Consider the following 21,875-nt stretch of genomic DNA (forward strand, 5'->3'; position numbering starts at 1 on the left):
AATGATAACAACAATAGGGTTAATAGAACTTTTACCTCAAATGCTTACGAAAATATGGCTGAAGAGTTAAGCGCAAAGTTTCAAACGAATATCTCCAAAAAAACATATGAAAAATCGATTAAAAACGTTGAAAGGCCATTTTTCTCAATGGTACGATTTGTTTGGTGGAACGTGATTGAGTGGATTCTCATGGAATTCAACTACTCAATTAGTTGAAGCAGAGGATGAAGTCTGGGGTAGATTAATAGAGGTAATCTTTAACTCTATGAGTGTTCTTCAGGTTATTTATTCGGTTTCATGGGTTATTTGGGTGGGTTTTCTCGGGTTGGGGCGCAATACATTATTAACTGAGCATGAAGATGAGTACTTATATATTTTCAATTTAAACAAGATCTGTATAATATGTTAAATAACAAACAAAAGTATTGGTCTTTTTAGCTATTTTTTAAAAATAAATTGGTGAATTTGGCCCGTAATCATTTCTGTTTTTTTTTTCAGAATAAAGCAATCATTTAAAAATTGCATCAATAGAGTTTAGGTGTAGAATTCCATAACAAAAAAAACCATAAAAATAGTGTAATTGTTTGTGTATAGTATTGTTAACTCGGGGTTCGTGTTTATCGCTCTTTCGGGTTGGTTGTTTTTGGGTGAGGCTATATCGGGTCTCGGCTCACCTCGGTTCGATGTTCGAGTGAAGTTAAAAAAACCCACCCTTACTTTAGTTATATACATGAATATTTAGATTATCGTTAATAAAACTAATTATCTTGATTTTGTTATATAGTCAAAGCCTGAAGCTGAAGAATTGAAGACGAAGAAAGTATCAAACTTCAATGAAATGCTTGAACTTTTTGCAAAGGACAGGGCATCCGGTGCACAAGCCGAAACTGCTAAAGAGATAAATGCTCGATTCCTGAGGAATGGCAGCATTAACTTAGAAACAGTTCAAGAAGTGGATGCTTTTTGTGCTGCAAATGATGTAATACTGGAAAGCGAATACAATATTGATGATGATATTCAAGTGGTAAACCTTGCGTCTTCTCTACCTGAGCAGTCTTCAAGTGTAAAAAAATGTAAGAGCAGAAAGAGGAAAGCTGAACAAGACAATGAAAATATAGCGACTATGATTATGAATAGCGTTGGCAGTGTGGCGAATGCTATTTTACAAGGCAATAAAGTACTAGAAAGAGTTTATCATCATGAGTACACGGGTGAAGAATTTTACAATGCATTGGAGCCGATAGTTTGGAATCCCATGAAATACAGAGTGCTTTAAGGTACTTGGTGGCCAATCAAGCAGACACAAAGGCATTATTTAGTTGTCTCCTCAGATTCGGTTGGGTTTACTAAGAGATATGATGGGTTTTCTTGTTGAAGTTTTTCTTTTTTAGTAACTTCGTACGTTAATGACTTTTATTTCTTTGTTGGGTATTTAACTATTTTGTGTATGGATCTTGGAATTGTTTTTTTATGGTAATTACATTTGGTTTTGGGTTTTGGTATGATTCTGTTGCAATCCTTTTTATATAGAGAATTTGGTCTAATTGCATAAAACAGGATGAGTTTAAATATTACACTTGGGGAATTTTGGTAAACTACCCAAATCTGATTAAGTTACTACATAATCATATTGTGTTTAGCTTGTTTGTTTTAACCTACGTATGCTGCTGTGATTGGCTAATTCATGACGTATTTGTTTTGTCAAAACGAGTCAAACTGTTTTGAATTAGGTTATATTCACGGTTTCATGGTCTGGAAAAATAGCTATTTTTAACGGGTCAATTTAGTGGCTGAAAAATGGGCATACAAATCAGTTACGGGTTTAAATTTTCTCATTTTTTACCAAGGGCATTTTTGGAACCTTGGCAGCTTTAAAGGTGCAGTACCCGCTGGTCAATTTTTTATCAGGGTAGTATTTGTCCTTTAAATATCAAAATTATTTCATGTATTGAAGTGATTGGTTTAGGCATTTTTGATAACGAGTCAAAGGTGTCATGTGTTTACTCGTTGCCTACGGATAATTTTTTATGCAAACCTTCTAGAGAAAGACAAGTGCGTGCTGAACTATGAACCTGCACAAATGTTGTTGGTACACTTTCTTCAGTTCATTTACTTTTAACTATATAAATGACAAGCTCATTTAGGCTTGCGAGCCGGCTCGAGCTCGATAAGTGAAGCTCGGGCTCGTTTATTAAACATACTTATTGATCAACTAATTTTGACTTATTTTTCTTTTTAACTAAAATCTTTGATTTGATCTATTTGAGTTGTTTTCAATTCTACTCTGTAGCAAACAGGTCAATATTGCAACATATTGTGATCACCAACATCTAACATTTTAGTAGCATTTGCAGACAATTTTCATACATGTGGTTGGTCTTGTTGACCACTTTTTTGTTGCTAGCCAGCCCCCAACTTGTTCAGGTATCTTTTTATCTTGTTTTTTTAGTAAATATTATTGCTAATAGTTCACTAATATATATTAATTGTGGGCATGTGTGTAGATGTTTATTGGTGATGGTGAAAAACTTGTTCGTGATGCGTTTTAACTTGCATAAGGGAAATCACCTTGCATCAATTTCATTGAAGAAATTGATGCTATTGGTACAAAGCGGTTTGATAGGTATTAAAATGTGTATATTTTCATTTGAAATACGCATAAAATTATCATAAAGCTATTGTATTTGTCACACGTGGTTAGAGAAAATATTTTGCGTTTATTTGCAGTGAAGTGGTGATAGGGAGGTCCAAAGAACTATATTGAACTACTTAATCTGTTGGATGATTCCAACAATGATGACTGAAATAAGGTACTTCGTTCTTGAATTAATCTATTATTACTGAAATAGTATAGTTTAACAAATTATGTTATTATATAATTTGTAGATAAAAGGGTATAATAGTAAAAATGTAACGTTCTTTCATTTCCTCCCCACTCGAGAACACATAAAATGTTTAATTTTTCTTTCTTTTCCTTTTCTTTTCATTTAACTCGGGAACACGTAATAAAACCATATGTTTTTCTTTTCTTTTCCTTCTTTTCTATCCTCTTTCCGGTTACTTTCTCATCTCTCTTTAAATAAAACTCGGGAACATAGCGTAGAGATGAGAATTTTGTCCCAAATATCCGTACTCGTACCCGTACACGTATATATACCCGTACCGATTTAGCTTATCGGTACGGGTATTGGTACTCATTTTTGTTGAACTTTGGTAAAGGTGCAATCGGGTACCGGTACGAGTATGGTACATGTACATTTGGTATTTTGTACATGTTTGGAGTATCTAAAGGTTTAATTTGGATTCTTCATATTTAATATATAAAATAAATTCTTCAACCATGTTATTATTGAACAAGTTACAAACGTTTCTTCAAAATTAAATAAAAGAACATCATAAACTCGAACTAACAAACAAATCACTTAAATTCGGTGACCGAATTAGGATTCTTCAATACTATCTTATCATTAAATCTACGACTAGTTTGGTACATGTACTAATTTGGTACCCATCACATACCTGTGAAAGTACTGATACCCGACCTAATTCAGGTTGTTTGTTACTCGCATCGGTATCGGTTTCAAAATCGTCGAAGATTTGGAAATAAAAAAGCAAAGTGGTACAAAAACGGGTACTGTATCGAAATACCCGTACCAATACCCATACCCGTACAATACCAAAAAATTTAGTACGGGTATTGATACGTGTTTTTAGTGGTTTTTTGTACGAGTACAGTTGGGTACGGATACAGGTATTGTCCCACGCTCATCTCTAAGATAGGGTAAGAGGGGTTTTAGCTTTGGTGGGTATAGAAAGTTGCAGTTAAATAATAATAATAATAATAATAATAATAATAATAATAATAATAATAATAATAATAATAATAATAATAATCTAAGCCGGCTAACACATAATTTTTTTTTTTTTTTTGAATGTTTAAGCTTGCCTCCTACTATTTACAATAAACCGCCATTGCCAGGGATCGAACCCTGGACCTCTCACCCAAAGGCCTAAGCCTTTACCATCCCACCAAAGTGGAGATGGCATTCGAATAATTGTTTTTACTTGTTTTTACTTTGCATTCGAATTAGGATTTTTCAATACTATCTTATCATTAAAGCCTTTACCGTCCCACCAAAGTGGAGATGGCTAACACATAATGCAAGCAAGAGTTTTATTACACATTGACTTAATGAACCGGCTAACATATATTTAACAACGTACATTTGTGGATTGAGTGGTTATGGTTTTATCGTATTAGGAACATCAACATCACCACTTACTCCGATGATTGACATTTTTCTACGATCTATCCTTAATAATCCACCACAGCCACCAAAGTATCCTATAGACGGTAACGCTTCGCATTCGAATAATTGTTTTTACTTTGCTGTTCTTTATGCTGCCGGGATTGCCAATCAATTCGGGCCCTGAAGAGGTAGGTCCCAGCAGAGCCCAGTTGAACCCGCAAGACTCACCTTGAAAATGGACGTCTGCGCAGTTGAACCCGCAAGACTCCTTAACGGATGTCTGCGCGGTTGAACCCGCAAGACTTAAAAGGGACATCTACGCAAAGACCAACCGGATCCGCAGGACCCACCATGCTCAGAGACGTGACGTCCTTACGCGCAGTACGCAAGCTGTTCCCGCAGGAAAAGCCTCCCAATGGTGTACTCTGCCTGTTCCCGCAGCTGCGGATACAAGCCATCAGGGAAGGCTACCTGCGCAGCAAAGCTACACGCACAAGGCACTTAGCTCTCATAATAATTCAGTAATGTCACCTGAAGAAGGAATGAGCAAAGCCGGGAACTCTCCCGTACAAAGCCGGGAGAACTCCCGCCCAAATGAGCCAGTCCGTACGATACTGGAGGATCTTTTGTACTGTACCTGACGAGGTATGGACAAAAGATCTGACCAAGGATACGACAGCTCACTGGCAACAGTATGAAGAGCAGCACGCTCTTGTACTGTATCACTATTAGCCGCTGCCTACTCACCAACCTGTCGGAGGACGTGCATAGCCTGCAGTTGGTGGAACAGGAATAGTACACAGCCGGCCTGGTCACTATCAGCCGCTGCCTACCCACCAACTACCAGCATGGCATGTGCGTAGCCCACAGTTGGCAGAACAGGAACACTATTCAGCCGGCTGTACCTTCTTGGAAACCTACATTCGGCTATAAATACTCCAACACCTTGGAATGGTATATCATCTTATCTCATCTTATCTTATATCTTATACCTGATATCTGCTCTAGTCATTCTCTTAATATACACTTATATTCAAGAGCAATCTAGTCTGATTCTCACGCCGGAGGGTGGTCACAAGGTGGTACCCCCCCAATCTCAGTGACGAGCTCACGGTGTCTGTTTTGCAGGTTATCAGAAGAACCATCTTTGCCGGATCTAACCCCTCGTGGGAAACATCTATTTAACCCCCAGATTATCCGTAATCTGCCCGGGGTCGATTAGTGTTTCTTCATTGGCGCCATCCGTGCATAAAAGCTAGAACTTATTCTTTTTTCAGTTTTTTTTCAAACTTCTGGAAAGATGGTTAAAGTAACCCCGGTAACCACAACCCCAGCTACTGGGGGGAATACCGGCGACTACACAGTTTTTACGAACACTACCCCGGTTACCCAAGCCGGGGCAAGTGCAGTAAATTTTACGAACACTACCCCAGTTACCCGAGTTGGGGCAAGTGCAGTAAATAATCGCTCACTGGGATTCACCGATACCCAGTTAGAGAGACAGCGAACGAGGCTCCCCCGCCAAACACTCGATGAAGTTAAAGCGTGGGCGGAAGCACGTCAAAAAGAATTCCAAGCTGAGTTGGATGAACGCTTACGTCCACTCCAACAGGCTGATGAATTCGTAGAGTACTCGGACGATGATTCGGAGGAATCCGATAGTGACGCAAACCCTCGTCATAGGGCGAAAGGAAAGCGTAAGGAAACGGACTCCCAACCGAGAAGCATTTTGGAGAAACCTTCAAACCAAAAAACGCGGGTGGAAACCCACGTGACTTCTCCAAAACATTTACACCAACTGCTGCAAAGGCGGGAACGTCCAAATTTGCAAGGGACATTGCGGAAGCAATCGCCCCGAAAAGTGCCAAACAGATGTCCAACATCGGCACTTACGATGGTATATCTGATCCAGACGATCATTTGAACAGGTTCATTGCGGGGGCAACCGTCAGTAGTTGGACGGAACCTACGTGGTGTTACATGTTCCAAATGACGCTTGTTGGGGCAGCTAGAGCGTGGTTCGATCGTCTACCGGTCCACCACATTTAAGATTGGGCAGACTTCCAGCAGAAGTTTAGCCAACACTTCAGCCAACAAAGAAAGTATACCGAAGAGCAATGGACAATCCTCAATTGCATGCGAGAGGAAGATGAATCTTTGCCAGACTTCATCACTCGCTTCAACTCAAAGAAGCTAAGTCTGGGTAATATTAGCGAAGATCTTGTTCGCGCTGCTTTCATCCAGGGCGCGAATGACCCAGAGCTCATCCGCACCTTAACGGGTAAAGATGGCATGCCATCCACATGGGATGCCATCATGACAGCAGCTAAACGCTTTGCGGAAATGGAGAAGCAACTGGGTAGAGATCTCCCCCAGAGCACAAACCTCTACACCCAGAAAACAAGAGAAGACAACGTCCTTACCGCCCGACTAAACACAAAGAGGAAGCTAGGCATTTGGCAGTCAAGGGTAAACTTTGACACCTCATCCGGCTTGCAACATCGGTTAGGCGGAAGGGATAACGTACAGTCGAACCAGAACTCCAGATGGACGCCACTCACCAAAAGCGTCACCGAGATATTCGCCACTGAGGAGCTCCCATGGCCAAAGGCTCCAATAATCCGACATCGTCACAATGCTGATCAGAGCAAATACTGTGACTTTCACAGGACAAAAGGCCACAACACTGAAGAATGCACAGACGTGAAGGACATCATCGAAGCATTTGTCAGAGATGGGACGCTCGCTCACCTCGTGGCGTAACGAACGCTGAGCAGGCTGATGCGTGTAGAACCCTAGTTAGGGAAAACACGAATAAAATTGCAGCTTCAATGTTGGAGACTACATACTGCGTAAACAACGAGATCCCGAACCAGGTGCATATCGGCTCGATGGCACTCCCATCCGAACAACATGGAAGGGAGCTCAATTACACAGTTTGCATGTAGATCAATTCCAAACTTGTAAAGAAAAGGCCCAGAACCACTTCTAATGGAAATGATTCACCTTAGAACATTGATGATGATAATCTTACATTTATACTTATAAACTTTCCACACTGATATGCCGGTCTTCACCGCATACATAAGTGGGGAAGTCGTTGCTTGTGGAAGGCGGCAAAACCCGCATAAACACAAAAAACGGCAGACCTTCACGCAGGTCAGTCATAGGTAAAGTTTGGTGATCCCACTAAATGAATGTGACGGTCCTACCCGCACAATCATGATAGAGGAAACTGAACACTAACCTATTGACAACCACGCGTCGAACGGTTAACCTATTCAAAATACTTAAAAAATTCCTAACGGAAGGATGAGGAAAAACTCCACGCAGGTCAGATATAGGTGAAGTTTAGCCATCCTACCAAGTGCAAGTGACGGTTTTACCCGCACAATCACGAAGGAGGAAGCAAAACTTCAACCTATTATGTACCACGTTCAAAGGTTAACTTATTCTAAACCCTTAGAAAATTTCTAGCGAAAAGATGAGGAAAACCTCCACGCAGGTCAGATATAGGTAAAGTTTAGCCATCCTACTAAGTGCAAGTGACGGTCTTACCCGCACAATCACGAAGGAGGAAGCAAAACTTCAACCTATTATCTACCACGTTCAAAGGTTAACATATTCTAAACACTTGGAAAGTTGCTAATTTAAACTAAAGAATGCATGAGCAAGTCATCCAGTGAAAAAAGATTTATATTTCATAATAATTCAAGTATTACAAGAATGGCCGGGTAACTACCCGCCTACAAGAATAAAAATCTATACAATGTAAACCTAGCCTAACAGTGGGAAGGGATCTTAAGGTTCAAGCTTCAGGACCACTCCCCCCAAACCCACTTGTACCCGCACCATCAGTTGGCTGTGGCGGTTCAAGGAAGGTCTTTAGAATGGCTAGCCCATCATCAGCAGCAGCAACTTCGTTCACCTTCTCCACCACCGGATGCGGGAAGGCGGCATACTGGTTCACTGCTTGGTCATATAAAGCTTCAGTATCCACATCAAATAAAGGGAAGTTGGAAGGCGGGATGCCTTTCTCAACGAACCCTAGACCAAGCAGGAAGCCGGCCTTTTCCCCATCCTCATGAGAAGCGTTGAGGGCTGCGCTCATGGCATCGTCGTATGATGTGTCCGTGAAGACTCGATGCACAACCTACAAGAAAAAATACAAGTATCAAAACCTTTTCTATGTACAAAGAAAAGCATAAAGATATTATGAAATTAAACATACCTGAGACAACGCTTCTCGAAGAAGCCATTCCTTGGCAACCAGAGCCTCCTGGAGGGCGGCTTGAGCTTCGTTACGGTCGCGTTCGGCTTCACTTTTGTTTAGGTTGGCGAGCAACACTTCCTTAGCAGCAGCCTCTTCAACGCCCTTTAGCTTCCGCTCAGTATTGTCAAGCACGCCCCTCTGGTCCAAGATCTCTTGGAGCTTCTTGGCGTCTTCCATAGCCAAGGCATCATGAGCCTGCTGGAGCCTCTCTAGCTTGGCTTTAAGCACCTCGTTCTCAATGCGTAGAGGCTCAGCAACAGCTTCAGCCTTGGTGGCCCTCTCTGTTGCGTTCCGTGCAGTTTCCTTAGCCAGCCGAAGCTGTTCGTTAACAGCTTGGGCAGCCTTGGAACGGGCCTCGAGCCGGGCCTGAACTTCAACCTCGAGGGCCTTGAAGGCCTTCTCCTTTTCCGCAGCCACTGCGGTAAGCCTCTTGTTCTCCTCCCGGACAGCCCGCGCCTGAGCTACTTCTTGAATACGAGCTGCTTTTAACTTGTCGTTTTCACGACAAAGCAGCTCGACGCGCGGCTGCATCCGGGCCAGGAGAATCCGAAGCTCATTGGTTAGCCTACCCTCCTGGTAGCTAGCCATTGCTTTCCCCAACGCACCACTGGGAGCTGCGTGACGAGCCCACTCCACGCACTCCATAGGCGTGCGAAGGGTTGTTCCTCGGCGGATGTTCCATTCGTGGAACATACACTTCATTGGAATCCGACACTGCAAAAAACAAAAAGCAGTTAGGAAAAGATGATATAAAAAAAAAGGTCAAAAGAACCCTACGCACCTGTAGGGTCGACAACAGGCCGATAGCCGCCAAACCCATCACCTGAACCCAAGGGAAATCCATCCAAGAGGTCAGGCAGATGGGAAGGAGGCAGAGGTTGGCGAGAAGCCCCAAACATACCTGACGGATCGGCCGTAGTTGCCGACGACGGAGGAGGCATAGTGGAGGCCGCCGCGGTAGAAACCAACGGAGGTGAACTCACCGTAGGTGAACTCACAACCGTGGTCGCCGCTGCGGAGGTGCCAGCAGAAATAGTCACCGCCGGCTCAGTGAAAGATTCAGTAAATATGGCACTGACAGCCGGCGGAGAGGTCATCACAGTTGGAACAGTTGGCTCAACTGGGTGAGCAACTGAACCAACTGAAGCAGGCGCAGTCGCCTGGGTCATCGCCTCAGGTAGGTTGACCAAGCCTACCGTCATGGGTCCGGAGGTGCTCCTCCCCGCTCCACCCTGGAATGCGGTAGCATCCACGCCTGCACGAAGACGATATATAATAAGTATAATGGCGAAAAGATATGAAGTTAAAAGTAAAGGAAGTTTGTACTTACGGGTTTTCTTGAGCCTAAAGGTGCGAACAGGCGGGGACGAACCCGATGGAGCCGGCCTCTTCACGCCGCTCACCGTCGTCCTGGGCTGCTCGGAGGTGACAGTCTCAGCCTCCGGAGCAGTGGTCTTATCACCACCAGGGTTCCCCGCCACCTCCTCGCTTTCGGTCTCTGAATCAGACCGATTCACCGGATCGGCAGTAGAGGCTACCTTCGCCTTCCCCTTCCCGCCGGCAGCCGCAGCCTTCTTTTTCCGCACCAACGGAGGACCATCTGCGGATTCCTCATCAGAAGATGACAAGATTAGAGGAATTCCAGCAGAGGTTTCAGCATTGAGAGGTCGAGGGTTGAATAACTCCTTACCTGGCCGCGTGGCGCTCAGAATAGGTTGGCCTGGCGGGTAGACCTCCACAAACCGATCCCTCGTTTGCTCCAAGATGGGCAACTCGTTCTCATCGAGAGCACGAGTACCCATCCGAGCGGGACCATCAGCCTCCCTCGGCTGCAGGAGCGACTACAAGTCATTCCCCTCTGATATAAAAAAACAAACAGTTAGAAGAAAAACCTATATCAACAAAGAAGACAGAGCATACCATAAGCGACAGAGTTCAAACCGTATTCAAGGACGATGGGAACCTGCGACGCCTCCTTCCACACCCGGCTCATCCCAAGCATCACCATCCCAGACTCCGCAAAGCGGTACACCGGAGTCTGGATCCGGGAGATCTTGGCGAACCACTCCGCCTCCTGGTGGTTAAGGGCGTGAAGGGCGGGGAGTGCTCTCCCATTCTTAAAGGTCATCGCAAGGGGGACGACGCGAGCGGAAATATAGAAAAATTCCGCTTCCACGCCCAAAGACTGCGCTCGGTAGCGCAGATCTTCAACCCCTTGATCCGATTGACCAAGGTATACCACCCCTGGATACACCTCCAGGAGTAGAAGGTCATCAACCGATCTACATGGGGCTCCACGCCCAGAATGAGGCACACCCACTCAAAGTGGCGGATCTTGGCGATCGCCATCGGGTGTACCTCCGTCAGATGCACACCGTGCCTCTCCAAGACACGGTATACAAACTTCGTCAATGGGAACCTGAGATTCCCATAAACGAAGAATGCAGCATACACCCCTATTTTGCCCTTGGGGGCATCGTACACCGTCTGGTGTGGTTCCGGAAACTCAGGCTCGAACGGCTCGAGCATGAACTTCCGGACGATGTACTGAAAAAGCTCAGCAGGAAGAGCGCACTGGCACTCGCCAACAGTGCTCTTGTCATCCTTATCGGAAGTGGACGACGGATTCTCGACGAACACGTCAGACTCCTCGGCAAAAGAAGACATTCTGGAAGAAAGGCAACGATTTCAAAGAATATTCGCCGGAAATCGCTTAGAAGGAGAAGATAGAAGTGAAAGTGTGGATTACAAAGGACCCCCTCCCCCTTTATATACTCATCGCAATTAATGCGATGAATTTAATGCGGAAGAGAGAGAAATCGCAGGTGCAATGAAACTATGACACGTGGCAAAGAGCAAGCTGGCAACAGCTGTTGAAAGGACGCGTGCCATTAATTTCGCGGCCACGCGCCTGATAAATCGCGCCCACGCGCCTAAAAAAGCGCCTGGAATGACCATATACTGTCACGTCGCCATAACTTCCTGCACTTCCTGACACTGTCAGAAGAAACCGTCGGACGACGTTTCAACAGTTTGGACTGTTCTTATCCTTTCACCAACTCTTCGAATTTCAAAAAGATTCAAAAGTAAGCGGGAAAATACCCCTTACCTTGGCAACCAAGAAACTATAAGACAGGTGCGAGTACAGTCTCAAGGCAAAACCCTTCACATACTTAGCACCCGCAGGGAATTGAAGCCAGGAATACCTTGGAAGTAAAGTAACTATAAGACAAATGCGGGTACAGTGTCAAGGCGAAACCCTTCACATACCTAGCACTCCGCAGGGAATTGAAACCAAGGATCTTCTGGGCAGTGCTTGCGGAAACGTGAATAACATCCCCGCATAGCGGGAACGTCGAGAACTAGATTGTTTGAACCTCCAAGATGGAATTGGTTGTTTAAACATAATTGATCACTATGTTCAAAACTACCAAAACCTCATGGAGAATCTACACAAGTGGAACTCAAAGCTCCTGACTTGCGAGGAGGTTACAGACCTACCCGCATCACACCCAAAGATCAAGCAAAAAAGTCGGGAATTTCTGCACGTGACATTAGGACTTCCTCGGGAAGAATCCCCATGGAAAACCTTAAAACGAAAACCTTTTCAAAACCCCTTGTTTAAGTTCAAAAGTTCACCACATTAACAATTCATGAGAAGAACATTGGACTGGGGGGACTTGAAGAGGTAGGTCCCAGCAGAGCCCAGTTGAACCCGCAAGACTCACCTTGAAAAGGGACGTCTGCGCAGTTGAACCCGCAAGACTCCTTAACGGATGTCTGCGCGGTTGAACCCGCAAGACTTAAAAGGGACGTCTACGCAAAGACCAACTGGATCCGCAGGACCCACCATGCTCAGAGACGTGACGTCCTTACGCGCAGTACGCATGCTGTTCCCGCAGGAAAAGCCTCCCAATGGTGTACTCTGCCTGTTCCCGCAGCTGCGGATACAAGCCATCAGGGAAGGCTACCTGCGCAGCAAAGCTACACGCACAAGGCACTTAGCTCTCATAATAATTCAGTAATGTCACCTGAAGAAGGAATGAGCAAAGCCGGGAACTCTCCCGTACAAAGCCGGGAGAACTCCCGCCCAAATGAGCCAGTCCGTACGATACTGGAGGATCTTTTGTACTGTACCTAACGAGGTATGGACAAAAGATCTGACCAAGGATACGACAGCTCACTGACAACAGTATGAAGAGCAGCACGCTCTTGTACTGTATCACTATTAGCCGCTGCCTACTCACCAACATGTCGGAGGACGTGCATAGCCTGCAGTTGGTGGAAAAGGAATAGTACACAGCCGGCCTGGTCACTATCAGCCGCTGCCTACCCACCAACTACCAGCATGGCATGTGCGTAGCCCACAGTTGGAAGAACAGGAACACTATTCAGCCGGCTGTACCTTCTTGGAAACCTACCTTCGGCTATAAATACTCCAACACCTTGGAATGGTATATCATCTTATCTCATCTTATTTTATATCTTATACCTGATATCTGCTCTAGTCATTCTCTTAATATACACTTAAATTCAAGAGCAATCTAGTCTGACTCTCACGCTGGAGGGTGGTCACAAGGAGGTACCCCCCCCCCTTCTCAGTGACGAGCTCACGGTGTCTGTTTTGCAGGTTATCAGAAGAACCATCTTTGCCGGATCTAACCCCTCGTGGGAAACATCTACTTAACCCCCAGATTATCCGTAATCTGCCAGGGGTCGATTAGTGTTTCTTCAGGCCCGAAAGTAACGGGGCGGTTTCATGTACTTTCGGAATCAACATTTTACCCAAAACCCATAAGAATAATCACCTGCGTTTGATATTTGGATTAGTCGGAGGTCTTGTGGCTGTTGTTTTAACCTCCAGTTTTCTGGGATTATACTTTTGGTGGGATAGAAAGCGGAAGCAAGAAAGGATGGATGAATTCGAATCTGGCCGTGTCAGAAGGCGGCCCAATACGGGCTCTATTTGGTTCAAGTTTCATGAGCTCGAAAAGGCAACCGATAACTTCTCACAAAAGAATTTCATAGGTAGAGGCGGGTTCGGGGTGGTTTACAAGGGCGTGTTACCCGACGGGTCGGTTGTTGCGGTTAAACAGATAATAGAATCGGATTTCGAGGGGAACGACGAGTTTTGTAATGAGGTTGAAATTATTAGTAATTTGAGGCATAGAAATCTTCTCCCGTGAACCGGATGTTGCATTCATGGTGAAGAAGATGGTTACGAGAGACGGGATGATCTACGGTACCTTGTTTATGAGTACATGTCGAATGGGAATCTTGATGATCATTTGTTTCCAACGAGTCGGAAACCGCCATTAACATGGCCTCAAAGAAAGAACATAATATTGGATGTAGCAAAGGGTTTAGCTTATCTTCACTATGGAGTCAAACCGGCTATTTATCACAGAGATATCAAGGCTACAAATATACTTCTAGACGCAAGTATGAGAGCTAGAGTGGTGGATTTCGGGTTAGCTAAACAAAGTAGAGAAGGTCAATCTCATCTCACTACTAGAGTAGCTAGGACCCACGGGTATTTAGCTCCAGAGTATGCTCTTTACGGTCAGCTGACTGAAAAAAGTGACGTTTATAGTTTTGGAGTTGTGATTCTGGAGATTATGTGTGGGAGGAAAGCGCTTGACTTGGCAAGCACTGACCCCCCTCGCGGGTTCTTGATAACCGACTGGGCGTGGTCACTTATAAAAGAAGGGAAAATGGGGCAAGTTTTGGATCCATGTTTGTTGGAACATGGTGTGAGTAATGAGGGTGTGAACCCTAAAGGGATAATAGAAAGATTTGTGCTTGTGGGGATATTGTGTGCTCATGTGATGGTGGCTTTAAGGCCTACAATTATGGATGCATTGAAGATGTTGGAAGGTGATATTGAGGTGCCTGCGATTCCCGATAGGCCGACACCTCTCAGCCACCCTACATTTTCCGGAGATGGTAGTACTGCTAGTATTTCGCTAGTGTTGAGTGGGTTGCAATTGCAAGCCAATGACATGCTTAGGTAGGTGAATCAAGAAATGTTTTTAGGACATAGAATATTGTAATTTGTTAAATGTTTTGTTCTTTTGGTAGCTATAAATGGCTATGGAAACGATTCAAGACTTGTAAATAGGGTATATTGTAATTAATTTCAAAACAATATGATATTTTGTAGTTTAGTGTATCAAAGGAGTTTGGATTTTGGTATGATGGAGTATGTGGGGATAGCCTTTCGGTTCTTGGTGGTTATGCAATTCCATTTTCATCAATTTATTTGTCTTGTGCACGTGTAACATACTCGCATATGTGCAAAACATTAACCACCATAGAGATCACGTGAATATCAAATGATATTTGCACTATTATGACATGTCTATTGTTATTTTTGCACTACTATGACATGTCTATTACAATGTTCAGACATCAAAAGATTGTCGTTTGCTATTTAGTAGTTACAAAAGCCTCCCTTTGTGATAGGCTTTCTTCATCCGTTTTAAAAAATCCCCCCTTAGCCTACTGCATTTGCTGCTTGTTTTGGTGTTTCTGTAAAAGAAAGCTTTTAAGTGTTAGTCAAGTAGGATATGAATATTTTTTCCCATTAATAAAGCTAGATAAGTACACTTTTACACCTCAAATATTAATTCACCCTTTGTATATCATATGTAAGCCTTTACAAAAATTCATGATCACATGTGCGTTTTTTTTTTCATTTATATTAATTCTTGTAGACAAACTCATATACCTTTGATGTGAGTGTTACCTATAGTGGTTTGATGCATTCTTTTTCTGACGCTGGTCTTTTGAGCAAGTGTTGGAGGTGGCACGGCAATGTTTGGTGCTGGCGCACTAGATAACAACATGCTGTTGTTGGTTGTGTCGGATGGGCAGCAATGGGGTTAACTATGGTAGTCTGGTTGAAGTGGTGATCTTGGATGTGGTGGTTGTCTTCTTTCTAAGGCTAACAGAAGCATCGTGTGTGACTGTCATCATGAATGTTTTTTCGGAAAGCATATGTATTTTGCAGTCGCTATGTCTCTATAGCACCGACCTACGGAGATGTTTTATGCTAGTAGCTATTTACTTTAGAAAATGTTTGAAATTAAAAAGTATAAAATGCGATATATATTATGGTGATAAGACTTACATGTGAATCAACAAAAAAGCAGCAGAGGTCGATTTTCTTGGAGAAAGGAATCCATTTTTGTATGACACGTATCTTTATTGATGCAGGGTCGTCCTATTCATTGATTTTTGAGACGGGTTGAGTAGACAATGGTGAGTTCATGCATTTAGTTCTTGGAAGTTAGCTTGTTTTTATTGTATAGGGAGGTGCTTTATATATAATGTAACACCCTGACCCAACTAGGGTTGACATGTCACTTTTACGGTAGGTCAAAACTCAGAACATTGATTTTAATTAATGACAAAACATTATACCGTTTACAATAAATGCAAAATAATTAAATACAAAATATATTTCTAATTATTTGTTCTTAAAAATCTTTGAATCATTATGATTTCCCCTTGAAACATCGATCAGATCCTTCCAGGTAGCCCCGTTACCTGGCGCACATAAAAACAAAATATGCACGCCGGACAACAACTATAACGATAATCCAATGTCCTATTTAATAGCTATCAATCAATATATGTACATACACATTCAATTATTCACATTCACTTGGCCAATTCGTCACATTCACTTGTTCAAATAAACACATTCACTTGGTCACTTACACTTTTTCAGCGCGTCACCTTTCGGTGCGTCGCAATCACTTTTTCAGTGCGTTACCTTGTGGTGCGTCGCAATCAATTGTTCAATGCGTCAATAATTCAATATATCTATATATAACTATTTATATATACAATAACTACACTATGATCACATAAGCAATTTAAATAACGAATTAAAATTCCCTATTACGAAGTAATGGAAACCAAATCCGTACACATAAGTTGTTATGAGGTCTAAACCTGAATTGACGAATAGCAGAGTGAGTACGAATCCTTGAGCTAGAAGTAAACTACGAGAGGGCCTACAATAATTATTGTGATATGGACTTCAATTTTCCCCTTTCATGATTATGCAAATTATGTGTAACGTTTAATGAAACCATTTGTAGCCTTTATCTTGAAATCTTTATTTACGAATAAGACTATTGTTTACTATATAATGAAATAACAAGAAAACGATATTTTACCAAAGCAGTTTTAAATGACGTGTTGTACACAATTTTTGTTTTTATTTTGAAAATGTAATGTTTTATTTATTAATGAAAATGATGCATTGAATTATGACATACTTTAAATGTGACACGTCAGCTCTAGCGCGGACGGGGTGTTACATATAAAATTCGTATCCATTTGCAGAAACCTCAAACATAAGAGAGACCCCACACACGTCAAAAAGAAAAAAAGAAAAGAAAACCACAACGTCAAATATACCAACTCCTACATGGTCAAAACATAAATAAGCAACTAACAAAAGAGACACAAACATAATAGATTTAAATATTTGTAGGTTGAAACCTTTGTGTTTTTAATTGTATAAGAGTTGAGGCTCATATACGATCTCGTTAACTGGTTTGCATTAACTCCCCTTTGCAAGGTGTGGGTCCTAATGTGACATTCGTCATTTTCGATTTAACTTGCATTTGTATTTGTATCAAAAAACCGACCTGTTTTGATCTTTCAGATTCTTTGTTATTAATAAAATGTTGGATTTTATGTTCGATTTTGTTTCACAAATGCCGGGTCAAGAAAACATCCTTTTCGGTACGTTAAAACACCTCTTTATGATGAAAAACGACATAAAACAAACTTTAGGGACTATTATTGTCAATTATCAAAAGCTTGTTTGACCATTTTAACCAATCACATGCAATTTTACCCCATATGAATAAACCATATTTTTACCACTATAAAAGCAATGTCTCATGCACCATTTTGGTTGCTCTTTCTTCTTCAAATTCTCTCTCAATCTAAGATCCAAGTATCCATTATTCAAGTTTTTATAGTTTGACTCTTCAAGGTCAAACTAATACTAATCTTTGTTTTCTAACTAATTTTTGTTACTTAAAGCTTGATGTTGCAACATATATATAAAATGCACCCCTTGTTTCCTTCGGCTTTCACTTCTCCGGTCACGGTCGATTGAAGTGTCGTTCTACAAGGCAAGGCTACATGGAGGACTATTATAGTCCTTGATAAATACTTTAAGTTATGCTTTAATTTTGTTTATGCTTATTAATATTGTTTATTCCTTACTTACTTTTAGTTTCCAAATCATTTTTTTATAGTTCCATGGTATTGGGTATGTGGCCACCATTTTCGGTTTCATCCCGAGTCAAGAGCCAAACCAAAACCAAACTTTTGTTTAATACTTTATTATTAACATATTGTACGAAAGATTGAAGTATTATTATTTTTAAGTTTATTTTAATGAGTTCTATGGTATTGGATATGTGGCCACCATTTTCGGTTTCATTCCGAGTCAAGAGCCGAACCAAAACCGAATTCTTGTTTAAATGCTTTGTATTTAAAATGATTTACTAATCTGTTACAAGTCAGATTTGTGTATTATAACTTATAATTTCATTTTAATAAGTTCTATGATATTGGGTATGTGGCAACCATCATCGGTCTTATACCGAGTTAAGGACCGAACCAAGACCGAACTAAACCGGGTTCATCCGCTTAAGACACACTAGATGTGTTTTGGGCTACCGAATCTCATCTTTCTCTAAAACTATTTTATAAAACTAATTTAATTATTTTCTCAAAATACTTGGTATGTCGGATCTAACTTGATCTTATAACAAGGTTGGACTGACAAAGCCAAACGCTCGCTTAACAGACGCTGAGGTTCTTCCTAATAGCACTACACACTTAGTTAAGTTTCTTTTAAATTTTATTGAGTTACCTCATGACATGTATCACTTTGGAAATGTCAGGTTCAGGTTTGAAAATTTATCAAGACCCGAACCGAATAAACTAAACACTCGTAAAAAATCTCGTTTTAGTATCTATTTAACAAAATGTTTCGCATTATCGCAACTATACGCTATACATTTACTTAACAAAGGTTAAGTTAAACTAATGAATAGAATACTGAGACTCGATTTCAAGCAAACTTACTTTTCAAAAACCATTACTTTAATTTCTTATGTATTTACACTTCAATCCTCAAACTTTAATTATTTATTTTTACTTATCATGTTATTTTACTTTAAGTCTTTCAAGACAATCTTCTAAACCGAAACCCTTTAACATTGACCTCGCTCGTTGAACTTATTATCCCGGTGTATCACAAACAACCCTTCAAGTTATTTATTTCATGTGAGTAATCATACTTCTCCTTTTTACACTTTTATACTTTTGGGGGTGGCATGCATACCATATTCAAACTTATTTTTTTTATGATCTCATTATCAAATCCACAATTCAACATTATGTGTTTGTACAAATACTTGCTCGATCTTTGTTTATGCCTCAATTTGATTATGTGCACGAGTGTTTATTTTTATGTTGTTGTTGGAACGCAATAAGTATGATCATACGCACCCCTAACTACTTAGCCTTGTGCAAGTAGCATAGGGCATCATTGTCCGAGTATGTTGGTTGTTACCAATTAGAAATGATCCTCATTCTCTGAGTATTTTGGTTGTTACCAAATAGAAAGTAGCCACAGTTATTTGCTTTACATTTATGGTGGTTGCATTATTCTATGTACACATATGAATTGTGATATTTGCCTCGTTATATACATACGTCAAAACTAGTGTATTGAACACCAACATTCGTGTTGATAAAATCTATTTTTATGCCTGCTACAAGTTTACTATTTGATTGCTTGTGAAGATTGAAGACTCATCACTTAGATCATACCTCTAGGATACTTTAACGAATGTTGTGTTGACGTAATTATTTGTATTTTATTGTGAACAAGTTGTATTTGTGATTATTAAATGAAATAAAAAAGTTGAGTAAACATTGTCACTTTAATAGTGTCATCGCGTTCTTGAGCAATCCATTGCACCTTGGCATGTTCCGCTGCCTTTGGTCGAGGTGTGACAGATTGGTATCAGAGCCATGACTATAGGATATGCGGTTAGACGTAATGGCTTATTATAGTTTTTTCTTTAGGGTCCTTATACGTGTTGCTTATACGTGATTGTTCTACTTGATTGTTCATTGCGCTTCTTTACTTATCTACTTGTGTACTTTATTTAATCTCATATATACATATACACAAACACTCAAAACGTTCTAAGGTATCCTTACCTTACCTTCATTTAATTTCTCATGTATAACATGCACACACTCTCATATTATACTAAGGTATCCTTACCTTACCGCAAAAACATTAGTTTTTTATTGTGTTTTATGGATCACGAGCTTAACTTGGATTTCGTTGTTTCAAATCTCCTTAAAGATTTGTCTCATATGAGAGAACCACTTTAAGTTGTCGAATGCAAGCATTCCGATTGCCTCCTTATATTTTGATGATAAGACATAAAAGCCATGGTGATACGTTGACTAGAGTTTTTAACATCTCGTTGTATCTAAATTTTATTGGTTGTTATTAACGTGATTTGAGTCGCAAACAAGAAGAGCACAGTGATACGTGCATATGTTTGACTCCATATTTTATCTCATTTTTATTTAAGATGTATCGTCGGAACGTCAAGTAATGGTGGTTCATGCACGATTTTTTCCGCCTTTAAATCTTAATACATTATTTACAAATTTCAAGTATTTAAACAATTTTTCCTTTTATTTTGTCATATTAATTCTCATCACAAATTCTCATTTATAAAGTTTTATTACAAAATTTCGTTTATTGTGATCTCTTCAATATAAGTTAAAAATATTTTGAACTATTTATAATTAATTTTAATATGCCATCTTTGTTTATTAAGACTATTTATAAACAAAATTTTTATCATATGAATTTCATCGTGTTTAAAGTTTTATGATAAATTTTACCTTGATTTTTCAAGTAAATTCTCATTATATAAATTTTAAATTGTCTTTAAAGCCCTCATACAAGATTTCATAAAAAAATTATTTTTATAACGATCCCGTTTATTTTGAACTATCATTTCACAATATTGATTATTTAAATTTCTCACGACAATTTAATTACACTATATTATATAATACGCATGGTAAAATTTTCATTACCCAAGTTTTTTCTCGTAACTACTTTTATTATGAAACTTTTGATTTATTATAACTTTTCACAAATAAAATTAGCATTATACGATTCAACTCGTTTTAAATTTCTTATGATAGTTTTGCCTTGATTTTTCAAGAAATTCACAAACTATAGCTTGTAATTGTCTTGAAATCCTCAAGAAAAACCTCATAGAAATTTTATTTTTTTAAAGACAAAAATCGTTTAGTTCGATTTCTCGATTCACAATGCCGGTCATTTTAATTTACAATGATATTTTCATTACACGATATTAAATAACGAACTTGGTAAAAATTTTCATTACGCAAAATTTTATTCTCAAAACAAACTTTCATAATTCATATTGATACCTCATAACAAATTTCGACATTCAATTCACTTATTTTAATTTCCTCATAAGCAAAAATTTTATTTTGATCCTTATAAAAATTTATTTTGCTTTCTCATGACAATCGAGTCTTATTTTTATAATAAACTTCAAAATACAAACCTTATTATCTTAGTTTCCCATGATATTTTCCACTACATAATTTTAAGCATTTCAAGAATGATTTACGTTACGCGGGTTGGTTCATTTCAAATTTTCTAGTAAATTATTTTTCAACTTATGCCGACCCGACGTATTGTAACAACTCTCGTTTTAGTGGAAATTGTTTTGCAAAGAAATTGTTGTGATTCACAAACTTGAATCTCAATATTTTTATAAAAACTTTACGTTTCAAACATTTGTAGGAACCTCCTAAATAACTTTCTCTAACTATTATAACAACCTTTTTACGAACGTGAGTTTGCTATAACGCGAACAATCCTTGGTGGTTCACGAAAGTTCCGTTTTCACACAAAAATATTTGTTGGGCCTAGATTAGAGTTGTTTGTACTTAGTCTATTTGTGTTTGGGTTAAGCATGTAATGTGGGATTGGGCCGCATATGTAAACTGAGATCCTAAGGGATCTCGGTGGGCTTTTGGTAGTTATTTGGGCTAGTTGTTTTGCTTCCCTATATATATAGCGTGTATTGTATAGGGTTTTGGTTGTTCATTCACTTGTTAGTTTGGCCGTCTACGTGTTTACTAGACGAGGTTGTATTCGTGCTTAAGCACCCGACGTATAATAATAATACGTGTGTTTTGAAGCATTACTTGTGTGATGTTATTGTGTTTGTTCG

General features: G+C 40.2%; 1 protein-coding gene across 1 annotated transcript; it reads left to right on the forward strand.

Annotated features, from left to right (window-relative positions):
- The first annotated feature begins 13,259 nt into the window (after nucleotides 1–13,259).
- On the forward strand, nucleotides 13,260–14,718 carry LOC143617269 (putative receptor-like protein kinase At1g11050). The gene has a single exon (XM_077089886.1). The coding sequence runs from the start codon at nucleotides 13,785–13,787 to the stop codon at nucleotides 14,535–14,537; it is 753 nt and encodes a 250-aa protein (XP_076946001.1). The 5' UTR covers nucleotides 13,260–13,784; the 3' UTR covers nucleotides 14,538–14,718.
- Nucleotides 14,719–21,875: the final 7,157 nt, after the last annotated feature.

This window comes from Bidens hawaiensis, unplaced genomic scaffold (genome assembly GCF_021521415.1).
Source record: "Bidens hawaiensis isolate Kalapana, Puna unplaced genomic scaffold, B.hawaiensis_p1.1 tig00053378_1, whole genome shotgun sequence".
NCBI classification, from domain to species: domain Eukaryota; kingdom Viridiplantae; phylum Streptophyta; class Magnoliopsida; order Asterales; family Asteraceae; genus Bidens; species Bidens hawaiensis.

What these genes read in the sequence shown, in the direction of transcription:
- LOC143617269 (XM_077089886.1), top strand. Translation starts at nt 13,785, where the DNA reads ATGTCGAATGGGAATCTTGATGATCATTTGTTTCCAACGAGTCGGAAA.